Source organism: Ips typographus, linkage group LG6 (assembly GCF_016097725.1).
Source record: "Ips typographus isolate SLU linkage group LG6, UJ_Ityp_2.0, whole genome shotgun sequence".
NCBI classification, from domain to species: Eukaryota; Metazoa; Arthropoda; class Insecta; order Coleoptera; family Curculionidae; genus Ips; species Ips typographus.
The window spans coordinates 6,056,123-6,081,150 of record NC_138427.1 but is presented as its reverse complement, the minus strand read 5'-3'; the positions used below and the strand labels follow the sequence as shown (position 1 = coordinate 6,081,150).

General features: G+C 34.2%; 2 protein-coding genes across 3 annotated transcripts; both read left to right on the top strand.

The window, feature by feature from the left end:
* The first annotated feature begins 923 nt into the window (after positions 1 to 923).
* On the top strand, positions 924 to 24,995 carry stac (C2 and C2B_Munc13-like domain-containing protein staccato). The gene is made up of 19 exons (XM_081982745.1): positions 924 to 1,141; positions 2,789 to 2,950; positions 12,142 to 12,274; positions 12,327 to 12,440; positions 18,439 to 18,782; positions 18,844 to 19,051; positions 19,905 to 20,084; positions 20,140 to 20,466; positions 20,523 to 20,827; positions 20,884 to 21,169; positions 21,719 to 21,874; positions 21,930 to 22,004; positions 22,056 to 22,379; positions 22,433 to 22,642; positions 23,960 to 24,121; positions 24,171 to 24,312; positions 24,363 to 24,486; positions 24,536 to 24,729; positions 24,781 to 24,995. Exons 1-19 carry the CDS (start codon positions 939 to 941, stop codon positions 24,870 to 24,872), a joined length of 3,741 nt encoding a protein of 1,246 aa, XP_081838871.1. The 5' UTR covers positions 924 to 938; the 3' UTR covers positions 24,873 to 24,995.
* Ssadh (succinic semialdehyde dehydrogenase) lies at positions 8,863 to 11,544 on the top strand. 2 transcript variants are annotated; one of them, XM_081982748.1, is made up of 3 exons: positions 8,863 to 9,391; positions 9,538 to 10,734; positions 10,788 to 11,544. In XM_081982748.1, exons 2-3 carry the CDS (start codon positions 9,597 to 9,599, stop codon positions 11,174 to 11,176), a joined length of 1,527 nt encoding a protein of 508 aa, XP_081838874.1. In that variant the 5' UTR covers positions 8,863 to 9,391; positions 9,538 to 9,596; the 3' UTR covers positions 11,177 to 11,544. The 2 variants fall into 2 exon arrangements, with proteins under 2 accessions (XP_081838874.1, XP_081838873.1); XM_081982747.1 differs by lacking the exon at positions 8,863 to 9,391 and having other exon boundaries at positions 9,407 to 10,734.
* Positions 24,996 to 25,028: the final 33 nt, after the last annotated feature.

Genomic DNA, 25,028 nt, shown 5'->3' with positions numbered 1-25,028 from the left:
TAAACGCACACCTGCGTTTGTTAGTCCATTCTTGAGATTATGACGTATAGAAATGATGATATATGAAGCAAACCACGTAAAAATTGTTATGCATCCGTATTTAATCAGAGTTTTCCAAAGCAGTTATTAGTGTTAATAGAAAGTTTTTTAGTTGTTCCAGGTAAGTTTATGCTGTTAGAAGTTTTACCTATCGTTATCTCATTTAATCCATGCCCATATTATAATTTTTCTGTTAACAATGTAAGAATTGTATTGTCTTTTTCAGAACATTTTACATTACTTCATCTCATAGAGTTTAAACTGATTTAAATTCTGTGTGTTGTCATACAGAAGAGGACATCAGTAATTATTGCTTTATGCATAATAAATGACAATAATTATTAGTAAGATTAGATATCGCAATAATAATGGAGATAAACCTTGGCACAGTAAACAAAACTATTTTTTTTCCAATTGCCATTTTTTTATGGAAAAAGTTAGTAGGTTTCCAACTTGGACTTTTACATTTGTGACTAAATTTCTTCCATTTCACAAAGTTCCAAAATGTGGTAACTTTTAAATATTGTTAATTTTTCAACGAGAAACTTTCACAACTATGCAACTACTTTACATTATTATTAAAATTTGTTGCAAAATATCATTACTAAACAAGAGTTTAGTGCTTACAGATACTAAAACAACGCAAAAACTCCTATTTTAATACAAAAGCACTTGTCTTCAGTCATGCGGGGCATAACAACGCACAGGTAAAAACACTATGGGCTAATCTACAGCGGATATGTCCCCCCTATTTGCTATGTCCATTCTTTTGGCTTCTTCATTGTTAATCCTCTATTTCCGAATTATTCAAAGGTGCGCTCTAGTTCATACGTGATTCGAGAATTGATTGATTGAACAGTTTTAACTGGTTGTTTTGAAAGTGATTTTAATGCGTTAGGATGTACGAAACGTGGATACGAAGCCTGGAGTTACATCGTGCCAGCGAAGATGAAGATTCTTGCAATGAATGCCTTTTGAAGCGATCGAATGCGATGAGAAGAAAGGGTCGAAGAGTTATCGATGGGAGACGCTCTTCAGCGTTGAGAAGAGCTCGAAATGTACCGCCTAGTTTTGGTACGAATCAAACTGGAAAATTTTATAGGTGAGTTATTTAAAAAAGTTAAAAATGAGTGTAATAACCGGATTCAACAAAATTCATTAGAATTTCAGATGGTCCAGTTAAGTAGGGGTTATTTAAAATTTATTAAAAAATAGATGATAGTTTTGTAAATTTAACAACAAATTTCCTTCTTCTTGTAGAACATCTTGTATGTTATATTATTGTAACTTCTTTTTTCCTTTTGCTCCAGCTAGATTCTTTCATATTAATTTTTGTTTCTGGTTTACCGTTTGCAACACACACGTAATTTTTTTCTTTATCACACTTTTTCTTTTCAAATTTGGACCCTTACTTCCGGATCTTAAAATGATATTTTCTTCTGTATAGCTGTGGCAATGTTCTACAGCGTTCACAACTGCCAAAAGCTCCTCTCAGATTTTCCCAACCACTTACTAGAATAGCCAAAAAAACCATATTCATGACAGTTTTGAAAATGAGAAAGAACAGTTTCTATACAATACTGGAAAGCATCAGTCGAAAATAAGAGTTTCTTCTTGCTTCAAACTAAAAAAACCTACTTCTTCAATTTTTTAAAAGCTTACTGATCAGAAACCTGAAAATTGTCTGTTTTTCTTATTTTAGATTCCCTCTCTTATCATTGTTCTACTTTTTCTTCACTCTTTACCATGAGTGGGGGTTGCCAAAATATCCCTAAATTTAGGGAAATCCAATATGGGCACCATTATAGTTTTTCCTTAAGTTTCAGGAAAATATCTAACGAAATGCTGCCATCTTAGAGAAGACGTGACACATCTGTTAAAGCTAATCAAATATATGCATGTATCACCGGGTGTTTGCTTATTATTATTACATGTGTTTAATTAGTATCTTATCTCAAGTTGGATCTAAACAATTTCGTAGTTTTATATAGGTACTTGGTGTTTTACTACATTCATTGTGTGTTGTTAAGTGGTTTCATAAACAAAAATTTGTAGGTATTTATAAATTTAATTAATTTTAAATGAAAATTGCCATCACCAGATTCTTGACAATAAGCAAACATATAAACTTAATCTCTAGAGTAGTCTTTTTGTAATAAGTCTTTTTCTTCTGGGTTTTGTGGTTAAACACTTTTGAAAACCCATTAAGAGAGAAAATCCAAATGGTGATTTTAAAAATTTGACTTTAAATTGGCTGTGTCTGGCACAGTGCATTGGGTCTTTTGCATGTGTGTTCAGAGTTTTGCCAGGAATTCAAATCTTTTATAATAAGTAAATAAATCAAACTTATCATAATAAAAACTATTAATCACCTTGTATATGCTACGTTAAGAAATGGAGAAAAAAAATAAATGTAAAATTTTTTTTGCTAATTCTGCAGGTATATTTAGTACTCCTTATCATAGAGAAAAAACAGGTTTTCACTCAGTGGTTCGCAGATGAATTGGTTGGATGTTCACGTGACTTTGATTACAAATTCTGGCCAATGGCTTTGATTACTACTTATTGGAAACTCTTTACAAACTATAAACAGATTCAGGGCTATTGTAATTATTGCCAGTATGTTTTTGTGTGAAACCCTAAAAATAAATCTTTACATTCCATAAACCAATGTTTGCGGTCCGCCTATTGAATATAAACTTTTTTTATTTTTGAAACGCAGTTTTGCAACGTTTCCGTGTTGTTTCAGACGGATTTTGAAAAGACTGCGACTGCTCAAGATGAAACATGTCAAATACAGGTTCAATTTAGGTGCTCGTTTGATATCCAAGACAAATCGCATCTCTCAACTATTAAGAGGAAATACAGGTGGTGACAAGAAGAATGGCAAGTTAACTGTCAGTGATGCTCGGTAAGTTCTAGTCATTAAGTTTCACAAACAGCCTGTATATACCGGTAAACCAATACATTAGTAGCGTTACGTAATAATTAGTTTCCAAATGGAGTTTAAACGACAATGTAAACAAATTAACGGTTTCAATAAACAATAGAACTGTGCCATGTTTGGACGTGGTTTGAAAAATAAAAAAAAAATACTTAGAATATGTTTTCTGTTATGGAAATCATATACATTTTCTTTATTTTATAAAACAGTTAACAGATTTGTATATGCGTATGTGTGTGTGTACTCCTTCAAGTGGAACCGACTGACTCTATAAATAGTACTGGTAGGTACTGTGGTACTACCTGTATATTATAGCAGTGACTCATCCACGAGTTTTAGATTTGATACGTTAATCCTCTTATACTGATTTATCTCTTAATTTATCAAGTTCTTATTTTGCAAAAAAATTTGAAGGTGACAGTTCAAGTTCAAAATGTTACAATCAAAACAAAGTTAGAGCTGAAATATACAAGGCGTCTGTTCAAAGAAAACTGTCCCAATGTCCAGTTTGGTTTTATTTTCTATTTGAGCTGAGAGGCAAATACACCAATTTTCCTATTTTTAATTAAATCTGGTAATTTATAATAAAACTTCCTCTACACGCATAAATTCAAATTTCAGAATTTTCAGAAAACTTCAAAATTAGAGTTGCTGCTATGTCTCATAGAAATAACAAAAAATGTGTTCAATGATTCTTTTGCACCTAAATAGTATTATTATTATAGGTATTTCCCACCCTAGTGCGGAAAAGTCTAAATTTTATAGTCAATTTATTCTCTGTTAAGTCAGTTGACATTTATTTACGTGACATCATTGCCATTTTCAAACCGATTAGAATATGACACTGTCAAATGACGTTACGGAGTCTTTTGTTTGTCTCCGTGACATGATTTGACAGTTGGTAACAAGATCTTAATAAATAAAACTTCCTGATAAAGTGGTCATGTGACCATCTGTCACATTCTCTTGGACAGCCTGGCACATGTCACATAAACTTCTTACTTCCTGCCGTTAATCTTTTGTATGTATAATTTTGCAATTTTCATAATTTTATAGCAACTTTTGGGTTTTTTTCTGCATAATTAACTTCTGTAATATGGCAATATTATCGTGAAACACCCGGTACATATGAAACCGTTTTTGAGCAGCAAGCAAACGTGGAATGATTTAATGATGTTTAGCGCAGATTACTAATAAAATTGAGACAAACTAGCATTATTAATTATTATTATAAAAAAGTAAATACTAATAAAACTTCATGCAGTCAACTTATATAACTACACTTGTAACCTAGTTCAGATATTGATTTCATAGCTGAGACAATAACTGTGGTCTTTGTATGTAACTAATTGAATTTCAAACAAACTGTAGTTTCTCTGCAACATTTCCAACTTACTACTCTAATTGCAAACCGTTAGAATACTTTCGATTCGTTTCGACAACAACCAAAATAATACTATAAATTTGGGACGGGCACAATAAGCGTCGAGACGCCGACGCCCAGCGTCGCCCCAAATAACAACCAAAATATTTTGGAATCTGCAAATAGAGTAGAGTCCATGTTTTAAACAAACTGTTTGTGGTGTGTGTATTTGTTAATATTGTGTGGTTGAATATGAAAATGTATACTGGAAACTCATCGCTTTACCAACGAAAAAAGTAAGGTAGTTATAGGAATAAAAATAGAAGTTGCTTATATTTAATATACAATTTTGGATTGTGACCTTTGTAGGAAGCTATAAACTAGTAGATATACAATAAATATTTTTAGGAACAAATAGTTTACTTTATATTTTTAACAACTTTCAATGTTTTATATTATAGGCAGCTGCGCACCTGTTTTAAGTATCATATATTACAAACTTGGTGGTAAAAGCAGTATTTTCATCCAAATCTAAAACATTAAATCACTTTCTAGTGAATAAACCATTTTTGTATGCAAAGTAATTCAAACCAGACCATAGGATATGAGTAATGATATTTTCCATCACGCAAAATTCGCCTTAATAATAAAATTAAATACCCAATAAAAGAAAATGATATTTATAGTTTGCTTCCTACTTTTGTTCTGAACAGAACACACTTTTGAGTAAATGAAACTGTTAAATGGTGGTCAGTGTAAATAAACTAGTTAAGTAGTGATTTTAAAGCAGAATCATGAGTAAGAAACAAATTTTGTTCAAGGATATTGCCAACATTATAATAGAACATGCTCGAGAAGAGTCTTTGCAAAGCAGGTAATTTAAAAATGTATGCTCAACCTAGAGGAAATTTGACAAATGGATACGATAAAACTAAAGAAAAAATAGTTATCAGTTATCAGATTTAATAGCATTAGTGGGCCTCCTATATAAATTATTTTTGTTTCTAAAGAATTGGGTTTGGTTATTGTTGATTAAAAAGATCAAAATTCAAATAAAGTTCTTCAAAACTTTAAGTTATATTTAGGTCAGCATATAAAAGGGTCCTAAGGGTGGACACGTGGTAAAATGATTAAATCAAACACAAAACAGCTTTTTAAACATTCATCACAATTTTTTGTTACATTATTAACGTTTGACCATTGAATTCCATTCAAAGCATTCATTATATTAAAACTAGTGACAAAAACAGTTTACGATAACCAGAATATCGTAAAATCAGCGTTCAACTGAATAGTAACATTTTTGTATACAGAGTAATTAAAGCCAGACCTTAGGATGTGACTAATGAAATTTTTCCGCCACGCAAAATTTGCTTGAAATTTAAAAGTAGGTACCCGAGAAAAGAAGAAGAATGTAGTTTGCTTCCTACTCTTGTTCTGAATCGATCATACAATTTAGTAAATGGGATTGTTACAGGTCTCTGGTGTATAGTTAAGAGTGAATCAAATTTTAAGTGTATTACATTTTAAAGAAGAATCATGAGTGAAGACATTTTATTTAAGAATATCGCAAACACGATAAGAGAACAAGCTCAACGACAATCGGTGCAAAACAGGTAGTTGAACAATTTGCTATAAAAGTTGTAAATAGTGCACCTAAACACATATTTTGTTTACATTTCATAAAAATGTAGTTCTGATGCACTACATATTGTTCAGATTTTGTGCTTAATTTTGATGACTTTGTTCTATTATTTTCCTACATGAAGAAATTGATTATTCTTTAAAAAATTACTAAAAAGGATGTGGTTATTCTATTTAATTCCTTAATATTTCCTATAAAAATAATTTTCCTCTAGACAAGAGTCCCTTTAAATTATTTGTTATGAATATTATATTTTTTGAGGCGTTCAATTTAAAACATTTAAAACAGCTTTCATTTCAACGACACAAACATAAAAACTTTTATGTGTATAAGTTTATTTCTGGAAATCGGGTGTATAGCTTGACGATAACAATAATATTTGTTAATTTCATGGAACGACTAAAAATTACACTTTACAATAAACGATTTTTTTATCTTATGTCTGGTTTAATAATGGTTCAATCTAACAGTAGGTACACAGTGAGACAAATTTTAGAATACCTAATTGATTTTTTTCTGTATTATATTTTTTATTTCAACTAGTGAATTAAACGTAATTCCCAGAGAAGGCCACTATTTAAGCTAAAATTAGTTTTATTTGATATTGGCAACGTTTTGTTCACACAGAATCTTTAAAATTACCTTGATTATAATTATTTATTCCACTGTGGCATTGAAAAAGTTGCTACAACGTAGAAACTTAAAACTTATTTTATCCATAGTTCTTATCGAAAAAAATTAGATATTTTCAGAGTGGGCTACTGTATAGATATTTATATTTGAATTTATCAACAATGAACCCGTTTGTTACCGCAGTCACATATTGTGTAATTAGCTGTGTAAATGAACTTAAACATGGGATTTTCTAAATGAGAGATCTTTTGGCCATGTTAGTTGGGATTTCCTGGGGTAACGAGCGATGAGACATAAACTGAAATTTCTTACATTGTAATGACATTTTAACTCTTAAATGATACTGATTCTAAACAGTAGAAATAGTTATGTTGCGGTAAAATGGACAAAATGTGGAGTTTCTTTTATAAGAGTTCTCAGAAACCGAAAAGTGTTTGTGACTGTAATAAAAGTGAAAGCTTGTAAGTTTTTATTTTTTTATAACTTACATAGGTAATAGTAATATTATTATAAAGGAACAACATATTCCTTGCATTGAAATCATATGATGTAGCTGATTTTCACATTTTTTTTTCTGCATCCGGCATGGTAACCTGCAGTTCCTAATAAAATGATCTATTGATTATTAGCATTTTATTGGGTTTGTTGGGTTCTTCGTTCTTAATTCTCTTAAACATCGTTTGTCTTCCTTTGTTTTAACTAAAAAAACGGTGTCGTCAGCGTATCTAAGATTGTTTATTGCTTTACCATTCAAATTCCTAATGTTTTGGTCACCAATTGCTTTAAAAGTTTCTTCTTTTCAGTTTTCTACTCGTATTGTAATAGCTTTTTTATCATAGTAAGGATTTGATATTACTCATCCTATGTCTCTAAGGTGTATTCTTCACCGTGTTTTTAAGCAACTTTTATATCTATATTTCATTATAGTTTATAAAGCACACACATTAAGGTTCTCGTTTAAGTCCAAGCAGCCTTGTAACAGAAAAGGGATTGCAACCAGAATTGTAATCTGGTTTTCCTCTAACAATTTAAGTATGTCAGCTATCATCAGTTGGTCTGAATTTTGCGCAAATATCTTTTCAAGATCCAACTCACAGTTGTTATACTAGGTATATTTCTTCCATGTGATTTTTTGTTCTATTTCTGCTACACACTCTAGTTTTCTATTGCCATTAACATTTGTTTGAACTTGTATGTTGATTCTGTTGTATTGTTGTCTTTCTTTTTCGTTCTTATCCATAAGTGTCATAGCAAATTTTGGTTCACCATAAAAAATTTTGAAACCTATGTGCTTAAATGCTTTTTACAAAAATAATATCACACGCACAATGTTTCCTATTTTTCTGATACCTTTAATGTATGCTTTAACAACCGGTTATGGTTTAAAAATAAACATTTTCCATTTCACTTTCCCTGACATAAAACGGAAAAAATGTATAAAACCCATCGGGTCAATAACAATTACCTGCACCGAGTACAGTGTGGAAATCATAAAAATAGTAATCGCAATCGTATGTACCAACGTACCATAAGTATTCGACCCACATGGTTTGGACAAGGCCATAAAAGAAGTGAACACACTGTACAGTAAAAATTATTATTGTGGATGATTGTTATTCTCAGAGTGGTATGACTCAACCAAATCTCTCTCTGGGTAGTCTGGGTTTAGTTTGTACAAGGCGGTGCATTAGTGCGAAACACCGACTCGAATTAATAATTAGCAGAATTAGCTTGTGATAGTGTTTAAGTGTATAGTTTAGTGTTAACTTTTACTGTATTAAAATGGGCGACATGGAAAGTGAAGAGTTGATGTGGAAGCAGATTTACACGAGACTGAACTCGCAAAAGTCGGTCAACCAGTCAGATAAAACGGATCACGAAGTCCGGTACGTTTAATATTAATAACAATGATGATCATGTTTATTATTTGTTTAAAAATAATTAGATCAATATTAGGTCAAATTTACTTAAGCTTAGTTCAGCTGTTTCCGTAATTAAAGTTTTGATAGCCTCATAAAACATAGACACATTACAAAGTTCCCACCATAATGTTTTATATTAATTTATTACTTAAAATTACTGGAACACAATTTTTAGTATGCAAATTTAAACCTCTCTGTTTATAAATTAATTATAGAGTAGGAGTAAATCAGATTAGCAGTGCACGTTTATTAATATGAGTGAACTCAGTGTTAGTAAGTTTGTCACGTAGTGTTTATGAGCATTAAAAATAAATTTTTGTTTTAATTGTTGATCTACGTGTACTTCATTAATGAGAGTACTTTGCACAATTTAGAATTGTCTCAATATTTGTACAATTGATATAAAAAAATCTTGTAGGAATAAACGTAGTCAAATGATTTGTGTAAGCTAAATACCTATCTCAAAAACTCTGGAGATGAAGAAAACAATAATTTTAGCAAAACATTGACACATTTTTTTAGAATTACACTTATTTCACCGATCTGGTGTAATACAGTGTAGGCACAGCAATATAAAACAAAGAAAATTAAAATAAATTTGATCCTTTGCACATCGAGTGTTATTGCTCTCTTTCTATCACACTGCATGAAAGCCTAGAGAGAGCAAAAAAGTGAACGAGGGGTAACAGTGATTTTAATAGACGAACTAAACGTCAACATCAGCTGATTGTTAAAATTGAATTTGTAAACAACCAATTTTGTAATACTTTTTAATTTAATTTTCTGGCAATTTATTTAAATTGGACCAACGTGTATTAACGGTATGGAAGCTTCTAAACAATAAGGTAATGATAATCCAAGTACATTTGAATAGGTTTTTATTTACAAAGCGACAGCGCGCAAACTCTCAAGAGTTGATTTTAAATCAGTTTCAATTCAATCAATTCCCTTTATTTTTGTCTTTTTATCGCGTAATACGTTTTGTTTATAGTTATTCTTACGTATCGTGTTAATTTCCGCACCTGTGATAAGCGGCAAGCGCAATAAAACATGTTGAGGAACTTAATATTAAGTAACCATCCAATTTTGAGGTTAACTAGAAATATGCATAAAAGCAATACAAATTTCAACGTTTTGAATCGCAAAGCCTACATTAACGGAAAGTGGGAAGGTTCACTGACTGGAAAAACTTTAGAAGTATATAATCCAGTTAATGGCAATGTTGTTGGAACTGTACCTGACATGCAGGTTGAAGACACAGAAAAAGCTATCAATGCAGCTTATGGAGCTTTTCAAATTTGGAAAGACACTACAGCTAGAGAAAGGTCGCTGCTGTTGCGGAAATGGTACAATCTAATGTTGGAACATCAAAAAGACATTGCTGAAATTATGACCTTAGAATCAGGCAAACCTTTAACTGAAGCCAATGGGGAAGTGGTTTATGGCAATTCTTTTGTGGAATGGTTCTCAGAGTTAGCCCGTCAAATACGTGGGGACATCATATCAAGCTCAACCCCTTCAAAACAAATTTTAGTTACACACCAGCCTATTGGGGTAGTGGGTTTGATTACTCCTTGGAATTTTCCACATGCAATGATAGCTCGCAAAGCTTCTGCAGCTTTAGCTGCTGGCTGCACTGTGGTAATTAAACCTGCTGAAGACACTCCATTAACTGCAGTTGAAATGGTAAAATATGCTGAACAAGCTGGTTTTCCACCAGGTGTGATTAACATAGTTACAAGTAGCAGATTAAACAGTCCTGCAATAGGAAAAATATTGTGTGAACACCACTTGGTTGAAGGGATTTCCTTCACTGGATCCACAGCAGTAGGAAGAATATTATACAAGCAATGCTCTCATGGTATTAAAAGATTAGGATTGGAGTTGGGAGGAAATGCGCCATTTATAGTTTTTGACTCTGCAAATGTGGACAAAGCTGTCCAAGGAGCATTGACTGCTAAATTTAGAAATTGTGGCCAGACATGTGTGGCAGCCAATCGATTTTTTGTTCAAGAAGGAGTTTATGACAAGTTCCTAGAACAGCTGACTAGCAAAGTTAAATCTTTAGTGATTGGAGATGGTTTGAAAGCTGGAGTGCAACTTGGACCACTCATAAATGAAGCTCAATTACATAAAGTGAGTGATTTTGTTAATGATGCTGTTTCTAAGGGAGCTAAACTGATTACTGGTGAGTATAATAGTAAGTTGTCTAACTCAGTACTAATGCAAATATTATGTAAGGGGGCAACCCTGCAACCCATCTGGGAAGACTATTCTATGAACCAACAATCCTAACTGAAATCAATGACACAATGCTAGTGTATGGTGAAGAAATATTTGGACCTGTAATCAGTATAATAAAGTTTAAAACTGAAAAAGAAGCTCTTGATATAGCAAATGGCTGTGATGTGGGTTTGGCAGGGTATTTTTACTCTGAGGATGTATCTCAAATCTTCCGCGTCAGTAAGAACATGGAAGTGGGAATGGTTGGAGTGAATGAAGGTTTAATTTCATCTGCTGAAGCTCCATTTGGCGGTATAAAACAATCAGGGTTAGGAAGAGAAGGGTCTCATTTAGGAATGGAGGATTATACTTATATCAAATATACTTGCATCGGAAATTTATCCTAAACGTCTTTTTATTCAAATTTTACTCACTTTAGGTTATTAATTAGAATAAAAATAACTGGAATACTATGTCACAAATAGGCTACATTTTTGTGTAGAAAATTGTTTCCAAAAAAAATACGTCTCTCAGGACTTGTGTTGTTAAATGTTAAATGGAGTTGAATTATATCATTAAGAAGGGTGTTATTACTATAAGATAAGCATATGAACAATAATTGAACCATGTCTTCCAACAGAATGTCTTCCATTAGTTAATAATATAATATATTGTAAAGAATCTACTGTAGTAGGTAAAATAATATCCATGCAATAAAAGTGCTATTATTGTTGATTATTGTCAATTTGAATTATATTAAATTATTAAGTGTGTGCAGTTTTGTGTCTTTATTTTGTTATGTACCTGCCAATTTCAATTGAAAAGAGAAACTTTTGAAATATATCAGGCTTTTGAGAATGTATACATTACCAACAACAGGCTTCCATGATTAATATCATCATGACCATGTTGGTACTGTTTTGACTCATTAATTACCAGAACTCAGAAGTCACTGGACAGACTATATGTCAGTCTGCAGATGGTGAGACAACAAGTGAATATGCATATTAGCGTATTTTTAACTGGACTGATGCTCTTAATACTGAACATAATTGTTTATACAGTCAAAGGATGACTGTCTGCTCATTTGGATGAACATATCCGAGATTTGCAGAAATATTACAAGTTTCTCAAAAATAACTTTTGTTAGTCCACCTATTAAAGCCTTAAATTATTAAATTACTTACGAGACTTAGATCTATTCTCTCAGATCTTAAATTACTATAATTTTCGTATTTTAGTAGTATTTAGGATATTTTGATAAATGTGTTACGTAACAACGCAACAGGCTAAGGCTCTAAAATCTGAAATAATTTCCTATCTCTATTTTTACAGAATATAATTTTGTATGAAACTCGTTCACTTATTTCAGAATTCAACAAGTTGACAATGGTTTCTTCGAACGATTTGGTTCCCTATTCAGGGAACAAGCTGAAATGGCCCAATCGAGAGAACAAGTGGAAAAGGAACAGGTTGCAGAACAAGCTGCCAAAATTGCTCCAAAAGTAAGTTAATTTTTGCTGACTTGATTATTACTAACCGTGTTAACATTTACAGGAGGATGACAGTGAAGAATCTGAAACTCCTTCTCTGTCCACCGAAGGTGAAGAAAGTTCAGACTCCGAGTCTGAGAAGGGAGACCTGGAGGACGTTTTAGCTGCTGCATTAAATGTAAATATTACATTTTTCACTTTACGAGCGCGTGTATGTCATTAAACTGGGTTGATTGTTGATTTATACGCCTATATTATCGCTAGCTAATACGCACTTTCGTTTATGTAATTTAAAGACCGCATGTACTTATTGTACTCGCGGCTGAAGACGTCTATCATCAGTTGTAATGAGCATGTTCCCAATTTTAGCATCTCAGTGGGGCAATGTGGTTATATCGGTTAACAAAATAAGCCTTTTTATAAATATACTTTACGACCCATTTCGATCGCTCAATAAATCAACGTACTTAATCATGTTAACACCAACATTCTTGGGGAAGTGATACTTTCTGCTAAAGTAAACGTAAAGCTTTCTGTCAGAGCTAGTGCGGAAGCTTACAAAATGTACAACAGCAAAGATTTGATTAAAAAGCCTTGCAGGATGTCAGATGCGCTTTCAAAACACTGATCTTGCAAAAATAAATTTTGTCAAGGTATTTAAAGTGGGATGATAAAAATAAAACTGACTACGTAATTCTCGTTTCATTCAGGACGCTTTTTTTATAGAAATTAAGTGTCATTGTCTTGAACATCAAGGTTTAATGTTACAGTTGGCAATTAGGAGTGGATTTGTTTTTCAAATATTTTGGATGATGATCAATTTATTGGCTACATCGATTTTTAATAATCAGAAGAGATGTTATCTTTATATTTTTTTGTTATCTAGGGTTAACAGATTTATTAAGACATCTATTTAGAATGTAGGTTAGATGGAGATTCTGAAAACATTCTTGGAGCTTAAAAAGCTCTCTGAATCAGGAAAGAGCTTTTATAACCTTTAAATTTCTTTCTTCAGTGAACTGATATATTATTCCAATACTCAATATTAATCAAATTCCTAATCATTGTTAGCACCAAGACAAGACATTATAATTTATTGAAATAGTCTGGTTAGCACTTTTCAAAGTGCATTCAAATTGAGGCTTATAAATCAAACTAATAATATTCTAAAAATATAGCACTTAAGGAAGAAGTAGCTTTTATTACCATCACTCCAGACCACAATAATAGTTGTTATAATAATAAGGTTGGTCAAGATTAGGGAAGCGGAAATTACCCACTCGAATCTCTGCGAGAACTTAAATACCACCCTAAAAATAACTATCGATGCAGTGGCGGAGTCTTTTTATTTGCAAATTAATCATTTTTTATTTTAATCACCCATGTGCAAAGGTTTATAATATATCTTAATACTCGTTAGGATATAACTGTTACTGAATGTCTCTGGATTAACGTCAGTCCGCCTTCGTTGTTAGATCAATATTTTTCCGACACCTAGTAATCTAGGAAAATCGATTTTTTGCCACTCCTGCCAATTTCCCGCTATTGAGCCCCTTCATATTTCATCGTTGCCCATTCGCTCATATATTTTCTTACCAAATCGTGAGGCGGGAGCACGCAACTTTAAACCAGAATAGAATTTGGCACGAGTCCCTCCAAATTCGTAATATCAGTCTCAGTATCTACCCTGACCGAATCGCGATTGTCGTACCGGAAAAATTGATTTAGTTTGAAAAAAATACACATTAACTATGCGGACTTAAATAAGAAAACTCTTTAACTGTGCAGTGTATTTCAAAAAAAATCTCAGTGTCTTGACGCGATATATTTATGTGAAAATCTTGTTTACATATTTTTGGCATTGTTTCAACGTATCAGCTGATAATTGTCTGGAAACCAGTTTCTTAAAAGTGCAACAAAGCCGAGTTTTGCATACAATGAAAGTATTTTTGTACTTTAACATTTTGACCCTTACAAAGTGCCTCTGACTGTGCGGCGCTCAGTTAAACATACTGCAAAACAGTTCAAAATCAAAATGATACGATCAAGTGTATCGGAGATGGCTCTAAACGGCATTGGTCCATCCAAATATGGAACTGTAAGGAAGAGATCGTTGCCCAGGAACAATTTTCGCGGCGTAAAAAAAGAGGATCTTCAAAGACAGACCAGCATGTATTTGGCGTCAATGACTGTAAGACAACGGCTATTATGTATTTTTAGTCTGATTCCTAACCGAATATTTTTAGTTTTTAAATACCTGTTAAATGTATGGTATCGCGATTATTAATTGGTGTAGTTAACGATAGATTTAACGGGTGTTTTTTTCTATTTATCAGTTTACAATTTATTAAGATATTTTGTTTAGAAACAACTAAAGATTTAAATTTAATTTTAATAATACATTTTTAACAAAAAACTAATTAAGTTGAAATGAACAATATTACAGTGACATGTAAACACGTGTGGTGATAAGAAAAATCTAAATAACAGTTCCATTGATGAATTAAAAATAAGCTGTCAATTTGAATGTTTTTGATTCACTCTGTCTCAATAACTGACTTATTGTTAAAGTTGAGTCCATCCTGTTTTATTACTAAATAGCTCAGTTACTTGACGTTTTGCTACGATAACGTGTTCAAAATAAGATTTAGGCACTATACATTAATTTAATCAATCACCCTGTAGTTGTTAAAATAACCAATTACATAACTCGGTTATTTCACATTTTTTCTAGAGGGTGGGAAAAACAGGATTTTAAGGGCTACAAATTGATATATTAAATCTCTCTGTAATTATCAAAGTAGACAAGTGAACTACTGATCTCAAAACTTTAAATGACTAACTATAAACTATTGAAGTATCTTGTAAAGTAACTTCCAATTTTTATTAAGCACAGTGTATTTTTAATTTCTATGTAGGTACTTAACAATTTTTAATATTTCTTCTTCTTAATCTTAGTTTGATAGGTTTGAGGAAATAATCAAGGTTTTCAAAATAAATTTAAACCTCTTTGACTATGTTTGCAACATTGGCGGTTTATAATTTCAACATAAACAAAAAAATCTAATTTTTTATCTGTCGTTTTCGGTCTGAACTAATCTTGTGCTTTTATTATCATTTCTAAAGTTTTCAACTCATTTTAGACTCCTTTGAAAAAACTGGAAAATCTTATTTTTCAGTTTTCATTTAACCCATTTCAAATTAACTTATAGTTTTACCGGTTTGATTGAATTTACAAGTTTAAATGTTGTCTTTATACAGTAGTACAGGTATGAACCACCACGGCTTGATTATTTACCACCCTGCATTTTTCAAGAAAAACTAATAAGTAATACTGCGGGAGAAAATATAAAAATTATCACCATAATAATTATTGATCAGGCGTATGCTCTAACGAGTATCGGTAATTAATTTTAGTTTTCCACTCACATACTTTCGAACAATACGAAAATAACTGACCTTTAACTTGAGCTAACAGAAATTACATATTACATAAGTTGTAATTATTACCCGTGTGGAGGGTTATTTTTGAACTCCTTTACGTGCTTATATGAACATCTGGATCACTAGGTTTATATGAAATTATTAATATCAATCATAGCACGCACTTTTGTGAGAGTGTACTTACTATGGCAAAAATTCAAGTGATAGATTACTTACTAAATCTAGTGAATGGTTTTCTTTCATTGGTTGAGCTATCCACGTTTTATAGCACTACGATCCGCAGGTCGTTAATAGTCTCGCGATTTTCAGTTTACATAAAATGCGATATTTACATTCAACCCTAAGTCAAGTTTAAAGTTTTATTAAGACTGAACGAGGTGAAATCAAAAATTAATCAACTGCTACCTTTCCAAACTGTTTTTCTGAACAAAATTAGACTATTTAATATTGTCACGTTTAGGGGGTAGCGCAGGAACAGAAACAACAAACGTAGTACAAGCATGACTTCTTTATTCGGCGCTGCATAACTCTTAGTATTGAACACTGTCCAAGAGGGGGTGTGTAGATGCGTGGGTGTGGGGGTATGGGCGTAAGGCCTTCTGAAGTGCCGCCAAGCGGTACCCGCTCGATACGAGCAGGGTGCCCCTATGTCCGACACGCCCAAAGGACTTACTTTAGGTACTGCAACAGGGTAACGAGCCGTCCGGGCACTAGGAAGTTCGGACTGTCGCTCGTGACCTCCCTCTGGGGATGACCCCAGAGTTCGGTGGTCGTCGATGGCTTGAGACGCCGATTAAATACTCGTCTCATGACCCCAATTTGCCGGTCTCGCTGATTCGGCAGTGCACTGGGGGAGACCGGGGCCAGACTAGGTACCGGAACATGGTGCAACTTATGTTATTCGTGACATCTCCCCCTTCCAACAAGTGTTCGCCCCGAACACTAAAATTCTATATTACAAAATAAATTTCTCGTCTTTCCTTTTTCCATATGAATCTTAAAATTAACCGATGTTGCTTATTTGCTAGAGAGGGTATGGGAAAAACTTTATTCCAAAAATATAAACACTTTTCTCTTAAAACTACTTCTAGATTCCTAGATAATGTTTTCAGCCACAAAAAAATTAATTCTTTCCTTGGGTCACCTTTCAACCTTGTGTTGCGTCTATCTTCTTGCTCTCCATTTTGGCCAAAATTTACGTCAACTGCACATTGTATTGTATACTCCTTTGGGCACCATCATCTAAGTGGAAACGCTTCACCTAGGCTTCATCTCGTAGTGCCGTCTCTTGGCACTGTATTCTCTAAGCGGCAAACTTCATCGCTTAGCTTCACTTCTTCCTACTGTGTCCTTTTGCGTGCTCCTTTAGCACACCTATCATTGGACATGTATACTTCTTCTTAATTAACGTGAGCACATTTGGAGATGCTTCTTCAGCTCGACTTATTAAAAGACTCTGGGTGCACACGGGTGTAAGTAGAACCGTCGTGGCGGGACCCATCTGAAGATGTCAGCTTCTCCAAGACTTGCTGCTTTACTTCCTTAAATGATATGGCAATGCGTTGATAGACGCAACAAGGTCGTCCGGTGGCCACTGAAATAAACAATATATATATATTTTTTAAATTAATAAACAAAGAATCCTATATCAAGTACTTGCACTTGACCTAGTTTTAAATAAACACACGATACTTGCACTATTTTGCTGTCTCAGCAAGGAACCTAGGTCACTGGCTTAGAAAATTGAGACAATGTTATTACTAAACTGCAACTATGCAAATTATATACTTATTTCTACTATACCCAATTACTCAGTTAAATTTTACCTTTACTAAATTAATATAAATTATACTTATTATTGTGCTCATCTGCACTGCATAGACTCTGTTGCTTTAGGGCGTCCTCCAGGTCGCTCTTTACTTTACCCTACTCGATTCGGGCAAATGCGAGTCTGTAAACTGGTCCTTCAAAATCTTCAACATCTTCATTTTTTGGGAGGGTCGTAGCGTCAGGGGTAGAGCTGGGGTGTGACTACTGATATGAAGATCAGTAGTCCGAGATCAAACGAGGCGCCTCCACCATGTCACGTTTAGGGGGTAGCGCAGGAACAGAAACAACAAACGTAGTACAAGCATGACTTCTTTATTCGGCGCTGCATAACTCTTAGTATTGAACACTGTCCAAGAGGGGGTGTGTAGATGCGTGGGTGTGGGGGTATGGGCGTAAGGCCTTCTGAAGTGCCGCCAAGCGGTACCCGCTCGATACGAGCAGGGTGCCCCTATGTCCGACACGCCCAAAGGACTTACTTTAGGTACTGCAACAGGGTAACGAGCCGTCCGGGCACTAGGAAGTTCGGACTGTCGCTCGTGACCTCCCTCTGGGGATGACCCCAGAGTTCGGTGGTCGTCGATGGCTTGAGACGCCGATTAAATACTCGTCTCATGACCCCAATTTGCCGGTCTCGCTGATTCGGCAGTGCACTGGGGGAGACCGGGGCCAGACTAGGTACCGGAACATGGTGCAACTTATGTTATTCGTGACAATATGTTTCAAGCGCTGGAAAAATAAACAAAATATCCATGTTTAGAAAATTCACGTGTATGAATCATTGTTTACTTTTAGAGTAAATAGAGCTAAAAAGTTAAAATTCATTGAAGAACTTTAGAACAGCAACAAATTTACTGCTCACCCAGTAGGTTATCAAAACCCATCAATTTACTTATTTTTTCCAGATTGACGAGTTATACACTGAAATCCTTTACGTAATTCTACATAATGTTGGATGCGACGTCACCTTGGAGGTGGGACAAAACGCCTTGTTTTCTTACGCTCAGGATGCATTCAAAGTGGCTAATGACAAACATCGCCAACTGATGGAAATCGCGGAAAATAAAGAAGATCCCGAGCTGATAATCAACGTGGAGGTGATCGAGGCTAAAGAACTTCGACCTAAAGACTCTAATGGATTGAGCGATCCTTTTGTTACGTTGTATTTGGCTTCTAATACGTCGCACAGGTACAACACCTCGGTGAAGTCGATGACGCTCAATCCTACTTGGGAGGAACATTTTGCTTTGTAAGTATTATTTTTTGTATTAAAATTCTCTATTTTACAAAAAAATAATGGTGGTTTTTAGGCCGATTACAGATAAATCCATCGACGATACGTTATGCCTGGAAGTGTGGGACTTCGATCCAGCCGAAAGTGTCAAGGAGAAACTGGGCAAACTATTTGACGTCAAAGGAGTGAAGGGAATGCGCAAGTTGGTTAAAGAAATCGCAGTTACAGCTACTACTGGTCAGCACGATAACGAGCTGATCGGAAGGGTCAGAATTCCCTTAAAGGTTAGTTTTGTTAACACTCTATAAATAGTCTTTAATGTACCTGTATGAGATTGTTTGGGTTTAGGCCAAGAAAGGCAAACTTTCTAGCAGTAATAAGCGGTCAAACAGTACTTTTACGAATTTATATTTTACTATTTAGACACATTGTGTGCTTTTAAGGATAATCATATAAATATGCAAATGATAATCAGCAGAAAATAATTATTATTGGAATTGTATACTTCAGGCAACGTTGTGCACTGTCCATAAATCCAATACCATAAACTTGTTGTTGGACACCCTGCCTGTATATGGAATTACACAAACCAGGAAAAATTCAGTAATTCCCTTCTATTCGTTGCAGACGTTATCGACTGCCTTCTTATCCTAATATCGACCATTGTATGAATCACTCTTTTTAAAACTTAAGGTTGTAGGAAATGACGTCTTTTGTTCCTGTAGCGTGAGGTGTTTGGCATTAATACAGCTTTGATGTCAGGGTTGCCACATTTGCCAACTTTCCCAAGTCGAAATAAAAATCCCTAAACTATCATACACTGTTGTGCACGCCAAAATAAAATACAAAACTTTAGTTTAATCTCTTTGATATATTTGAAGGTATAGTGCGTTCCTCATAAGCTCAAACTATCCCAAAAGGGATGGTTTCCCCAGTTAATATTTTTCCCGCAGAAGAAATCCGTCGGAAAAAAAATCCCCTAATCTGGTAACCCTGTTTGATGTACTAATTTTGGGCATAAATCACAATAACTGATTACAGTTACAAGCAAAAACCTCAACAAATTACTACTTAGTAAAAAATTTCGCTGAAAATAACCACTTACAACACAAGTTACTAATAATAATTATTATGTAGACTATCCCAGCATCAGGAATGACAATGTGGTACACTTTAGAAAAAAAGAACAAAATGACCAGACAAGGAGTGCTAAAAGTGCGTCTGTCATTTAGTTCTGGTAAAAACAATCAAGTGGCCGCACAAGAGCATCGACATATGAGAAGAATAATTTTACTCCACGAGCTCGAAGTTTCTAAGGTTAGTTTCAAGGGTTCTTGAGAAACAAAACTGATGAAACTTTCTTAAACTTTAGGTGTCTGGTTACTGGTGGTGCGGAAACTTTAGTCCGCAAGCAAATCAGTTGCTAACGCAACACATAGCGCAGTCGGGTCTAACACAAACCGAAGTGGCTCTCTGTTCGTATTCAGTTTACGCTGGTATCCATCAAAAACATCCGTTAAATTTCGCCCTATTTTCAAAGTTGTTGGATCAGCTCCTCAAACCGCTTCAAACTGAAATAGTCCCCGAAGAGGACATGAAATTGTTTTGGGACGCTACTAGGAAGCTTTTACCTTCTTGCTTTAGTATTATTAGGAAGATTAGAAAGAAAACTACAACCGAGAAGACTGTAATGAAACAGGTGTGAGGGTTATTTAAGATTAGTTCAAAAAATAAATCAACGAGGTTTAATTTTAGGTGATGGAGGTTTTGAAAATCCTGAACTACATTATGATATTAGGCCCCAAAAATGTAGACTTGTTTCCATCTAATTTGTACCCGTGGATAACTTTCAACGGTGACGGTCCCAACTGTGATATCCATGGAGCTTTAAATGACGCCATAACGCAAGGAGCCGATGATTGGCTGAACTACATTGTAGAAAACAACAAAGAAACTAGTGGAACTGCATTGTCCAGATTGCAAAACTTAATTCAACTAGTCCAGTTGATTAGAAGTGACTTACAAAAAGCCGTTGAATTTTACGACAAGCTTTTCATAGAGTGAGTATTGTTTTGACTAAAGTTTTTCAGCATGTGATGTAGTAATATTCTTACAGTCACGTGAGTTTCCAATATGCCAAGTGTTTGTACACTTTTTACCAAGCGAAACTGTCGACGATGTGCGAGCCTGAAGTTCGCGAATTGTGCAAAAACCTTAAAACGCTTGACTACACGGGTTACAATTTCGGAAATGGACCGGTGAATACGGATCCTAGCGAAGATCCATTAGCAGAAGGAACGTCATTGTTTAATTTGTATCTAACGATACAAAGGTTTGTGACGTTGGGTGAGGGAATATGTCCTGTTGATTACAACACGTTCCATATAAGAAATTTCCATAAGGTAAGTGTTCATATTGGTCAGCAGTTTTTTTCTTTAGCGTAAACAAACGATAGCGATGGCCACATAATTCAACGAGTGTTTAAACAATTTGAAGAATTTACAGGAAAAATTTCAATGTTTATTTTTTCTGGCATCCAAAAATTAAGTTTTTTGTAGGAGAAATGTTTATTTATGACCACATCTCTTACATTTACGTTTTAAGCACCTTGCTTGCATATTTGTAGAGTTTGGAATTGCGGTTTGGTTTGGCTGTTTCTTCAAATTGATTGACTCGATTTTAATAATTCTTTTGACGTGTACGTAAATTGGGTACTTTTAAGTGTAACCTTGCTTGCTTTTCTTTTTCCACAAAAGATTTAAAGAAATTGTTAAATTAAAAACAAGAAAAGTAAAAGTAACACCATTTTTGAATATTTGCATTAAAATTTGTAAACGGCCCTTACTCACTAAATTGGCAAAAACGTCTAGAGATATTGACCACAAGACTCGATTAAGGTTATTTTGAAACATCAAAACTTTTTTTGGCAAAATGGTTTGTGTCTGTTTTAGTGGTTCCATGCTGGTGTTTCACAATGGCTTGATATAGCAGTGTACAAAGCTCTTCAAAGAATAGAAAAAGCTGTTGAACTAGATAAATTAGTACAAATAGACAACACCGTAAAATATAGCTCTTCAGCTGTAGACACTCTCACCATATTTTATCAGGTAATAACGACTGTAACAATCAGGGTAGTTTAAATAATTCTTCACTTAACTATAGGTAAACACATTTTGGCAACAATTAAACTGGCCAGACGTTGAAGGTTGTTACACTTTCATCGCAAAAATTATCGACGTAAGTCTCTGTGTATTAACCGAAGACGTACGTTACCATAAAACCTTTTAGGATATTTGTCGGTGTTGTATATTTTATTCAGAAAAAATGGCCAGTAAAGTCGAAGGAATGGGAGTCGTAGAAAATATCTACGAAAAAAAATTCGAGGTGACCAACGAATGGTGTTTGGCCATCAACAACATTGACTACGTTCGCGAAACACTGGAACCGTTTGCCAAAGATTTGGGCATGGAAAGTGTAATAAAGAAAATATTTGAACTGAAAAGTCCGGTAGACGCTCAAAGATGTAGTGACACTTTGAATATAGTCATATCGAACGCCGAGGATACCGTGCGAAACGCTATTGCGGAATTATTGCAGACCGTAGTAGAAAAGGTTGCTGCCTACGTGAAAGTTCTGGCTTAGATTGTAACAATATTCTTTTGCAGATGACTCCTTCAATGAAACGACTGTTGATCGAAGGTGCAGAACTTTGCGATCAAGACAGCAATAGTATTGACAGGCTAATGATGTATGTGGACGAAAATTTAGAAACTATGCATCGAGAGTTGAACGATGAGAATTTCAATAGAACGATGGAAATTGTTTGGGACGTGCTTAGTAAAACTTTGAATGAAATTATTCAAACTAGTTTAGAGGTAAGTGGGTGAAACACACTAATCTAGTATACAATTTTTGTGAAAATTGACAGTTTGTTATTTTGCTAAAATGGTGTTAGAACCATGAGCTTAGTGAATATTACCATGATTTGATTGCACTACAAGCCTTCTTGTAAGGCTTTTTTGTTTTATTTTTTAACGCCGCACAGTGGACTATTGTGGCAATCTAACTACTAGACAATGAACATAATGTTAGAATTTCCTTTCTGGCTTTGAGATTGGTCGGTAATATTAATTGTAATTAATATTACTGATAATAATATTCAAGATTTAACTAACTGTTGCAGTAACAAGCTTTTAGATTGTTCTGGAGGGGTTTTGGACAGTTTAAACTGTTATTGAGGTTCTGGTCTGCTTTTAGAGGCAACTGGAAATCTTAGACGGTTCTAGAAACTGGTAAACGTTTTTAAACTGCTCTAGAATCATACGGAAGCTTTTAGACAGTTTTAAAGGCTTTTGGAAGCTTCTATGCTGCTTTAGGAGCATTTGGAAGCTTCTAGACACTGTTTTTCAAAATATTTTGATATTTTTTTAGACTACTTCAGGAGCATTTGCAGGGTTTTTGGACAGTTTAAAGAGCATATTGAAGCTTCTGGACTGCCTTAAAGGCAATTGGATATCTTAGACGCGTTTAGAAATTATTGAAAGCTTCTAAACTGTTCTAAAATCGCTTTTAGACTGTTCCAAAGGCTCTTGGACGCCTTTAGAGTTTTTATACTGCTTTGGAAGCTTCTGAAATCTTTTTAGACTATTTCAGTAGCATTTAGGACAGTTTAAAGAGCATATTAAAGATTCTGGACCGCTTTGAAAGAATTTGGAATTCTTAGACGGTTCTAGAAACTGTTAAACGCTTTTAAACTGCTCTAGAATCATACGGAAGTTTTTAAACTGTTGCAAAGGCTTTTGGAAGCTTCTATGCTGCTTCAGGAGCATTTGGAAAGTTTTTTTAGACAATTTAAGGAGCATAACGAAAATTCTGGACTGCTTCAGACGCATTTGGAAATTTAGACGGTATCTGTTAAGATATACTAGGTTAGCGTTCTAGCAATATTATTACGTAAAGAACTATTATTATAAATTGATTCAGAAATCGACAAATTTCTAAATTGGTATGTTTTTGTTATTCATAAGCCTCAATATAGTAAGTCTTACACTTAGAATTGCCCAATGGCCCACTGTACGCCGCTTTACTGTTTCTGTGTGTCACAGATAAGCTGTAATAGCCCCATCTCATGTTTTTGTTATTTCTAGATCCAACTTATTAATACAACTCAAATAATACAAAATTTCTTTTAGAATCGACGTCCGCCATCGTTTTTTGCCAACTTGCAAAAAACCTTAACCCTAATGTTGGGCGCTTACAAAAACCCAGACGATTGCTCCAGCTGTGATTCTTTAAAAAGGACTGAACAAATTTTGAGACTAAACGGACTAGAAACTTCTGATCTCATACACGAAGTAAGATAGTCAACGAAACTAAATTGCATAACTGACTAATGTGTTGTAGGTTCATTTGTATCTTGCAGAAAAATTCGACAAACTAACCGAATCTCCTTATGGAGAATTGTCGTTCAGATGTAAATTCGATGGGGATGTGCTAAAAATTGAAGTAATAAACGCTAGAGATTTGGCTGTTATGGATTCTAATGGTTGGTAACTTGTTCATTTCAAGTCTGGAATATTAATTTGTTGTTTTAAGGTACCACCGATTCGTTTGTTCGCATACACCTCCTGCCAGAACACAAATTCAGCAATGTGGATAAACCGAAAACCAAAACTCACAGTAAAACCTTATTTCCTCTTTACGACGAGACCTTCTCTATGTAAGGCTGCTAATACATTTCATTTTGTTTTCTATGAGTTGTTTTTTAGAAATTTAACTCCTGAACAAAGAGAGTGCAAAGAAGGTCTTTTACTGTTCAGCGTAAAGGACAAAGACATGTTGGGTTACAACAATCAATACATTGGGGAAACCTTTCTAAGATTTAAGGATATCCCAAGCACTAATGACTCGCTCAGCGATATGCCGCAAATAAAAAAGTGGCTTGGAAGGCCTACTTCTTCAGGTGAGTTGAATTACTGTTGTCAGTAGCCAATAATATTATTGTAATTTACAGCAATCGACGCAATAAAGGCTTTAGAATATCGACAGGGTGATAAACAAGCCAAAGAGTTTCTTAAAAAGTTTAGGCAACGTTTGGTTTCCTAGCAGAAATCGTTTTTCACGAGAGTAATTAACAGACTGTTTTTATAAATAATGTGTTTTTTAGTTCGCCGTTAGTATGTTTATTGTTTCTACCATTATTTTTTCAATTAAATGTGTATCGCAATAGAGATGTTTTTTAACTTTCTTAGCAATTAAAAA